General features: G+C 40.5%; 1 protein-coding gene across 1 annotated transcript in view; it reads right to left on the reverse strand.

Moving 5' to 3' along the window:
• The window catches only part of WWTR1 (WW domain containing transcription regulator 1), a 51,672-nt gene extending 41,625 nt beyond the window's left edge, over positions 1-10,047 (reverse strand). The window contains exon 1 of the mRNA XM_039556764.1: positions 9,462-10,047. Coding sequence (XP_039412698.1) covers positions 9,462-9,850 — 389 coding nt within the window. The 5' untranslated portion in view covers positions 9,851-10,047. The remainder of the gene's footprint in view (positions 1-9,461) is intronic.
• Between the last annotated feature and the right edge of the window lie 12 nt (positions 10,048-10,059).

The raw sequence follows: 10,059 nt of genomic DNA on the forward strand, positions 1-10,059 counted from the left end.
CTGAGAAGAATCTGCCAGACAGAACGCCCAACTTCAATTTCCCCATTTGGTCTTTTCTCTTGCTTTGAAATTACTTAGTAGTGGTCAAAAATCTCTGTCAGACGCAGTGCAGCAATACTGAACATGGGCACAGAAAGCATCACTCACAAAGGTGCAGAGGCTGCATGCTTTCGAAATACATGCTGCTGTGCAGCAGCTGCTTTTATCTGAAGTTTTCATATGAGTAGGTGTTTTTCGGTTTTTTTTTAATAAGATCATTTTAAATTGTTCTTCACATGAGGTTCAGATAATAGGAGGAAAACAGTAAAACTGTAATATCCCCTTAGAATCTAACAAAGAGTTACTTCCAGTTTGCTTTATACCTTTTAAAATTACATTTTAAGTAACAGTATGCGTTTCTTTTCCAGTCTGTCTACTTTACAGCTTCCTGTTTTTTCTAGAAAAATGAATCAGACATTTGTTTCTCTAAGATAAAAAAAGACCACTGAAAATATTGTTCTAGTAGAAGCCATCCTGACAGAAAAAGGAAATGTTCATGAGACAATATCCTCGGTAGAATGCATGCTTTTAGTAAAGCAAACCAGGCAGTACCACAAAACTACTCAAATAAATGCAAACATATGTCTGTAACTGCAGGAAAAGTAGCACAAAATGGAAACTGACAGTGCTCCTGTGTGTTAATTGCATCCCAATTTGTTTTATCTGCAAACTTATGTTTCTCTTTCACCCTTTATTGTCCCCTACTCTTTGTTACAAGAAAGATCTGTCATAATTGCTAAAAACCCCATGTGAAAACCTCAAAATTTAATGAACGTTTTGAGCTGTATTTGACCATAAATATACAGCAGAAATACCAGGATCATTCCAATGCCTGAATTTTGGCAAGTATTTGACAAGAGAATCAACACTGGAGTTGCTTTCTGGAATGTACAGCACCTGAAATCACTTCTGCTGCCAGAGACTGATCACTCATTTCCATGCTGCAATACAAAACAGGGACCTGCCATGGCAGCACAACACTTCATCCAAATGTTTGGCAATGGAACATCATGGCAAATTTGCCAAATAATTCACAAGATATAGAACTACACAGAGTTTAAGGAATCAAAGTTAAATCTTCTCTCTGTCCTCAAAGAAAAACTACTACAGAAAGAAAACAAACGCAATAATGTGAATCATTCAGTCACTGCAGATGACTGCTTAAAATAGTATTTCTTCATATATTTGGGTGAGTATTAGCATAGTTAATACCAAGAGCTATTTTTTCATTTATGACTTACGGACTAAAATTGCTAAGGTTTTCATAGAGTTACAAATCTCAAATCAGGATTTCTCCTCTGAAAAAGAATGTTTTACAACATACGTACCTTTACTTCTTAATACATACCATACATACTTTACTATCTTAATTTCTTTTAAATATCAGTGATTTACTGTTGCACTTTCAGTTGTAAATAGTCTCACTAGAAATTTCGTTTACTCTAGTTATTAAGTTTTACATTGTCTGCTCTCTTGCAGTAGCATAATTTCATTGATTTTCCATTGCCATAAAGTCTTCCAGTAATAGACAAAAATCAAAATCCCAACTAAAAAATATGAATAAAGAAGTAGAGCCCTCCACCACCTCTAATAAAAATTAGTATTTATCTAATATTATAACCTACTATTGGTAATGTCAGGCATTACCAATAGTAATTGGCAGTGATGGCAGCATCTCTGAAAATACCATCCCATGACTGGAAAAGTCTTCATCAAAGGAATGGTTGGCAAAGCATTATACTAGATGTATCCTCTGCAGTGTGAAGGGATGGTAAGAATCACTGGCATCACTGTACCCCTCCTGCTGGCAAGGCTGCCACGTCAGTTAGAGTTGTAGGTTGCAGAGATACACATTTATTCAAAATTAAAATCTGGTCCACAATTTTCACATTAACTTCACTCACATCAAATGCTCAGTTTTGACATGTGCCAACACAATTCAGCCTGCTTTATACCTTTACGAACTACATTTTAAGTAACAGTATGCATTTCTTTTCATCATCTTTTCTTCATACTTCATTTTGCAGCATTTGCAAAAAAATATTTTTCCCAATCTCTCAAGCAAAAAGCACTTCTATTTCTGGTTAAACATATACAGTAGAATGAGTAAAACATGAAATGGGAAATGCAGTATCAAAACTAAATGTGAAATCAAAAAACCTTCTGTGAAGAACTCCGACACTAAATTCTGCTTGTCAGCTCCAAAAGGCTGACCTTTTCTACATTCCCCACGGAGCTGCATGATGATGCCCACACAGCATAGGCTGTACTCATTTACTGATGCAAAGCCTGCTTAGCTTGAGTCCAGAGACACCTAATGTAGGTGAGGGCACTGGCAGGAGGCTGCAAAGATGGGCATCCACACGACAGAACTGCCCGTGTGCTCTGAGAGAAACCATATGGAACACATGCCAAAATTAGAAAAGCTGCTTTTATCCAAATCCAAAGCCTTTCCCAAACAATTACTTTTATTCCTGAAGCATTTGAAAATAAAGGATTTTAAGAAAATTCTGAAAACAACTTTAGCATTTCTACCTTAACATTACAAAAGGCTGCTTAGGCAAACAAACAACACCCAACAGTTTGGTTTTGTTCTTTCTTTCATTCTTTTTAAAAAAAGGCGACTTCAAACCCACATTGGTCAAATGATTTTATCAGGTGAAGAGACCTTTGGAAATATGGTCTGAAAATCTAGCGGACTCCAGCTGGGTAAGGTGCCTTGCTCGCATATACATACCTCTGTGTGTTGTATCTCCAAAAGTGTCTGGGGAGTTGCTGTAGTTTGTACAAACTTTAGCTAGCTTTTGTAAACAAGCTGGCAGCAGAGTGTATTTAAAGAGCAATTTGTAGCCCTTTTCAGGGATTTTGAACTCCTGTTGCTGGCAGCAGTCAGGAATCACCAACAACTGCCTATGATTTTGGTGATTAAAGTCTGAGCTGATCCATGGGAACAAAAGCTTTGTATCCACTTAGAACAGTAACACTGTGAAAGGATTTAAGCTTGCGTTGTAAGAAACAACTACCATGAAGCAATATTTAAGGTTTATTACTGTACACTGTCTGCTTCAATACACAGAAATTTTTTCATGAACAAATGCTGAAATGAAGCCCAGAAAAGAATGCACAGAGAAATGACATGATTTCCGAAGAGACACACTCGGCAGCACAACAGGAACCACACTGCGGTTTCCTTCAGCCTAGGTCAGCTTCCCAATGATTAGTACTTCCTTCTGCTCAGATGCTGCTGTATTCAGGGGCTTTACAGTGCCAGTGAAGACAAAGAAAATACATCAATCGAGAAGTTTTGAGAACTTCTTTAAAAGCCCACACAAAATTTCAGGTTCATAGTTCAAACACTGGTTTTGGTTACAGAAACAAAACACTTCAATACAACTTCAAGAATTGCTTGACCAAGGACTATTACGGCATTTTGTAATGCTTACACCTGTGCTCACCAATCAGTCATTGAAAAACAGGAACATAGAACATTTAATAAAAACAACAACAGCAGACAGACTAGGAAAATTGATCACAGGTAGAAAAAAAGGACTACTTGTGGTACAAGAAAAAACTCAAATGTACCATGAAAGCATCCTGCTATTCGCAAACCTGGAAGACTGTCAGAATAATGCATCCAAAAATTATCAGGGACAGATCAATACCCAGTGAACAAAGTGGAGCATTTTGACCAGTGAGGGGTCAGCAGACATATGATCAGAGAAACAAGTCACTGAAGGGAAAGCTGTGCCTGAACTTGCAGCTCTGCTACTGCTGTGCTTGTGCTGTGACTGCCGATGCACATGCTGTGAACCATGACGACATGCAAGATGGCCAACTCCCCTTTCACATCTCACTTTATATACTTAGAGTATATATAGAGTATATATACTCTAAGCAATTATTTCAGTTTTAACACAATACATTCTTCTCAATTCTCTTAGCAAGTCTGTATTTGTCTCCGCAGTATAGCTTCCATCACATCTGCCTTTAAAATAGTCATAGGTACAGAAAACTGCAGGACAGTGCGGTGTTTCCAAGCTTTCCATTCTTGAAGAGTTCTCTAGGTCTGGACTTTGAGTTAATCAATGAAAAGAAAAAGATCCACAAACAAACAACCCCAAAATACCTCCACCCTACATGATGCTGACCTCTCTCCCCCTAAATGAAGAAGGAAAATGCCACAAGTCTGTATGTTGAAATTCAGCCCCCATGACATTTCCTTTGAATTTAATGGCTTTGATACAATTTTTATCTGCCAATCAAGCGAAGCCCCTGAGCACCGAACACTGTTACAAAGAAGCTCTTGTCCTGTAATAGGCCCCGACATGAAAAAGACAGAATTTTCAACTTCAACCAAAGCATCCAAAAGGAAACAAGCCAAAGCCCAACCACTGACTCTTCCAACATTATTTGAAGGAGTGAACAGCAAAAAGCTGGAAAGGAAGACTTTACAGATTCTACATTGTCAAGCCTGTTGAAAGCTGAACACATCCAAAACCTTCAGAAGCAGACAGCTCTCCACATTGTCATTTACTAATTACGGAGTAAAGATGGTCAGGCAGATCAACTTTTAGATGTTGGCTATAGCAGCTCACAAAAATGATAAAAATAAACCTACTATTCACTTTCTTTCTTTGAGCAACCCACACCATTAGTAAAGACAAAACCCTTTCAGACGGTTTCAGAAAAAAACGTCTAGTTTTCATGGTAGCATTCTTAATTAACACCTGTATCAATTCTATATATATCTTTCTAAGAATATGCTAATTGATACTATTTCCTAATCATTAATGCATAAAGCAATTATATTTTCAGCTTATCTAATGAGATGAATGCATGACAGTTATCATCCATTAATGCACAAATACTCCAGGACTTTGGGTTTAACACTATGACTAAAGGATTAACTTAAGACAATTTCATTAAACCAATAATTCTGCATGCACATTATTAATCTATTATCTTAAAAGTGTACATTAGTCCAATGTAACAAATTCTCCATCAACACAGTAGTTTGTACAGAACAGTTATCACAGATTCCTTAAATAATTTAGAAATGCATACACCAAAATTCAAATTCTGCTTCTAGACAGCCCTTCGCAAAAAGTTTCTTAAACATTTCCTCAAAGAAAACCCTTCTTGTCAATACTTCTAGGATCCGTGCAGTCTTGCTTAAAGCTTTCTTCACTACTCATGCTTTACAGTCAAATCTAAAATGTAGCTTGTGTCCTAACTCAGAAAACTCAAGAGAGGGAACTGGATCACATTGTGCAAATTGAATGTGTCCCTGAAGCAATTTTATTCCGTATCTGCTTCTGTCCTCAGATTTTATCAAGCTCCACATTAACCACCAAACTCTTTTAACCACCACAGATGACATGATTTTAGATTCTGAAAAAAACAGTCTGTTCATCATGGAAAGACACCATCTTGGACCAGAAAATTAATAAATATCAGCCTTCATCAGAAACTCTGTAGCTGTTTCTACTGCTCTTGGATCCTTGGTAGTTTTTTAAGTGGAACTCCAACATCATCATCATCATCATTAAATCAGCACTTGAGCTCTGGACTCCAGTTAAGGGAGCAATCAGACAGACCCCTAATGCTGTCAATTGCAGCTTGAAAATTTAGTTTTGATGTGTGCATTCCAATCTCAGAACTCCTAAATATCTCCAAAACGAGTTGTAAATGTGAGCTGTAGTTGAATTTCTGACAATTAAACTTTGGTGGTGTATCACAGCTTTCCTGTCTGTTAAGAACTCTTTAATGCACTCAACAGTTCCAGATAAAAGCCATGGGCAGTAGTACATCTTGGTACTGTCTAGCGCATTACAACTTATTTTTAATAAAGGGATGCTGGCAAGGGAAACAGTTCAGGCATTAAGTCCCACAGGAATAGCCACTGGAAACAGGGAACAAAACAAAACCCTTACGGTGTGGACTAAATACTCCAAAAGCTGCATGAATCTGTGAAATGTCTCTCTCTAATGCTCGACACCAAAGCTAGCAGGGATGCATGGCCTCTTGCTTTGCACCACTCTTCTACAAGGACCAAGGAAAGCCAAAGTGATATGAGCCCCCCTTGCAGGACATCCACCATGCCCACGTGTGACTGTGATCGTTCGTAACTGTGGCACAAAAGCGCAAACAGGTAGTACAAAGGCATTACTGCTTTCCACATTCTTACCAGAACTTAACTGAGTTACCTTCTCATGCATTGTCCATCTCCTCCCCCCACTTCCAGCTGTCTAACTACATTCCCGAGATGGAAAAGTTTCTCTATGATGAATGCAGTACAGCACCAAGCAAAACACCAGTATAAAATAATAACAGTCTCTACAGAATTAACACAAATGCTTTTCAAGGAAAGACCATATTAGAAAATGACTTCAGCAGTTCAGCTATCTTAGTACCATTTGTTTTGTTTTTCTCAGGAGAAAAGTTTTTCATTGTATTTGTATTACTTTTTACAGTATTTTTATTATTTGTATTACTCTTCTACTGTCCTGCTGAACACGCTCAGCTATATAAAACTCATCTTGTGTTAAATCAAGCTCTACTCCAACAGAAACCAGTAAGAAAAAATCTGAACATTTTGAGTAAATGAAATATTGTAAGTAATTAGCCTTCTTACCCCCGAGCAGAATGTACCGGCAAATATATCCAGGTATGGCAAATGTTTACTGTAACATTCTAAAAATAACAGTGATGAAGATAACAGTGGCAAAAGTTTTACAAATCTGTTTATGAGAGTCTGACCAAGAGCTCTCTACACACACTGAGAAAATATTAAACCCTCAGTCTTCATTTGAAATATGAGGCTGTATCACCTAAACCCAAACTGGTATAAAGTAATACTTGAAATATTCTTTTTACAGAGTGTGTAGACACAGCCCAGCGTGTGCATCAATATGCAACTGAAATTCCCCACTCACAGGCATAAGAGCAGGCAGTTGGCCTGTCTCTACAGAAATGCTTTTTATGAGAAATAAATCACATATTTTTTTCCACACATGCTCGCACAGAAAAATGCTTTAGATAACATTGCTGCAAGTGTGTGTTCATTAGCCTGTTTTCCAGGCCCCACTTGTGCGGTTTGGTATTTAATTACAGGGTGGAGTGGTCCCCAGGCTACTTATGTTTCTTCCAGTCACAGCCAGAAAATTTCTGCAGGAACTGACATGCAGGAGTGCAACTGCTTCAAGTTGTAGCCGGTTCCCTGTCAACAAGGTTAGCTCACTGTTCATTGAAACTCCCACTAGTACTTCTGTAAATAATTAATGAAAATGTTTTAATACAACAAACTGCATTCTAAACTTCAACAGATAATAAAGGCTTTAACAGGACCTAATTTGGCTATTTATTCTTAATTGGTTTCTCAATTTTCTTTTGCTAAGGCCACGAAACAAATCTTTATCATTATGCTGGAAAGCACTGGCTTCTTTTTTCTTTTTCATTGAATACAGGGAAATGTAAGCTTGTATGCCTAGTTTGATAAAATATGATTTTTAGCATATCACCTGACTCAAATCCTCTATTATTTTATTGCACACAGCTTTAAATGCTGCTTTCCATAATCAATCTTAAATTGTATTTTCACCTGAAAAATATTGCACCATTTGTAAAATACTGTAATTCATATGTGAGTATTTTATAGCTAAATATTACTCCCTAAGGGATTTGGATATAACGAAATACATTAAAGGTATAAAGAAATGCATTCTTCCAATTAATTTTTATATAAATGAGGGAAGTTCTATTGGACAGATAAAACTGGGAAAACAAAAATTAACTTAGGTAACAAATTACATGCACAATGAATATTGTATTTTGTATTAGAAAGGATGCTGTTAATCAGAGTATTACTGTTGACAGGATTTGGGAAAAAAATTAAAGATACTTTTGAGTTTTTACCTATGCTTTTTATTTACTAAAGGCCTTGTATTTTTGGCCTAAGCAACAAGAATCCATCGACTTAGAAAACTCTGTCTCTAGGTCAGAAATGCATGACAGGAAGGTGAAACCACATGAGCTCGTTTTGATATTAGTCAAAAAACAGAGCAGACAAAGATTATATTATGCAATTTTTAGCCAGAGGTATCTGAAAACACCCCCTGGCCAAACCCCAGCAAGAATTTATATTGTATAATTATTTATGAATGGTCTCTTACAGTGCTCCTGTCAGTCAGCTACTTCTCTGTAGCTTGTTCTTTTGAGAAATATACATGCCAATATACATGTAAGAGACATGAGATCTCATTTAGGTGATAAACCAGATTAATAACAAACTTCTAAGTTTGGACCCTGGGACATATGCACATAGTACCATAAACGACATACAGTGACATACAGAAAGGTATTTACATACTCTGATGGTAGCTCAGAGTGTGACAAAAGGCAAAAAATCTAAACTCTGGGCAGTCATTCAGAGACTGGGCTCTTGAGTAATCCATTGGAGATTCCAAACCCACGAGGCAAAGAAATCATTATATAATCAAGTAAATTATTACTTTTTCCACTTTTCTAAACAGTTTTGTGTCTTTTCCCCTCACACATTGCCTACATTACATTTATAATGGTCGAATACCCACACATGGCTTAACATGCACTCAAGATTTTACTCTTCTGACCAAGACGGCTGTAGCAAGTAAATTATGTCCTGGAGCCCTAGCAGTTTAACTCCCTCAATATCCTCAGGTAGATACTTCACCAGCAAATGTTTTATTTCATTAGCAAACATTTTATCTTATTTACCAAGTTATGCATTGCCAATGCAATTAATCTGTAACTAACTTACAGAATCTACCAAAATAAGCACTGTTGCCTTACCACTTATTACAGCTATTATGTTTTCAGGCCTAAATTAAACTGCCTTGAATCAAATTTCAAATGTCATAAATAAAACACTGGCTAAAATGACTGGCCAGAAGAGATATCGGCAGTTGTGTTACCACACTTCTCAAAATCTGTCACTAGAACAAGGCAGCCTCCTGCCGTGTCCCCGCAGACGGGGATGCTTTAAACACAAGGCAGCCGGAGCAGGGCCGGGCAGCTCCCACCACAGCCCCTTCTACTTCCGACAGGTAATGGACATGCACAGCTCTGCTCCCACGTCCCAGAAACTCCCTGGAATAACTGTTATTGAACTTATTTTCAAAAAAAATAAGTTTCAGAATCCTGGACGTCGGGCCAAGCAGGAAAGAAATGCGTTATCAACAGGTACGGCAGGGCTTCTGCCCAGCTCCGGGAGCGCCCCAGGCTCTCCCCCGCCTCTCTTCCCGCCAGGAAGGGATTTCCTCTCCCGGAATGTCGCATACACCCCGGACCCGGAGGGCACCCTGCCGCCTCACGGCGCAGCTGCCGCCCGGCGGGCGCCCCGCGAACCCCTGCCGGGCCCCGGCCGGGTCCCCCGCCGCACTCACTTGAGGAAGTAGCGCTGCCCGGTCTGCGTGAGCGCCATCTCCCAGCCCGGGGGCAGCGGCCGCTCGTCCGTCACATCGCAGGAGCGCTGCCGGAGGTGCCCGTGCTGCGGCGCCGCGCCCGCGCCGGGCAGCGAGGCGGGCGAGGAGTGCGACCGGACGTGCACGGGCGCGAGGCGCGGCGGGGGCCCGCCCGAATCCGTGCTGGACTGCCGCGAGTGCGAGCCCGAGTCGGGTTCTCTGAAGAAGGACTCGGGCAGGATCTTCTTCCGCCAGGAGCTGGGCCTGGGGTTCATCACCGCGTTGAACAGCGCCTCCAACTCCGTGTCCAGGTCCTGCGTGACGTGGATTACCTGCTGCCCCGGCGGCGGGGCCGCGGCCGCGGGGTTCATTTTCCCCCCCTCTGGCCCGACGGCGGGCGCAGCCGTCCCGGGGCGGGCGGTGGCCGGGGCCGGCCCCGCTGCCGGGCCGCCGCCGAGGACGTGCCCTCTGGAGCGAGCGGGCTCGCCGAGAGTAGAGCAGGCGAGGCGGGCGGATAGTGCCTCTACGCCCCCGCCAGCCGCGCCGCTGTCCCGGGCGGGCGGGGCGGCCCCCGGGCAGC

This window comes from Corvus cornix, chromosome 9, assembly GCF_000738735.6.
Source record: "Corvus cornix cornix isolate S_Up_H32 chromosome 9, ASM73873v5, whole genome shotgun sequence".
Taxonomy (NCBI): domain Eukaryota; kingdom Metazoa; phylum Chordata; class Aves; order Passeriformes; family Corvidae; genus Corvus; species Corvus cornix.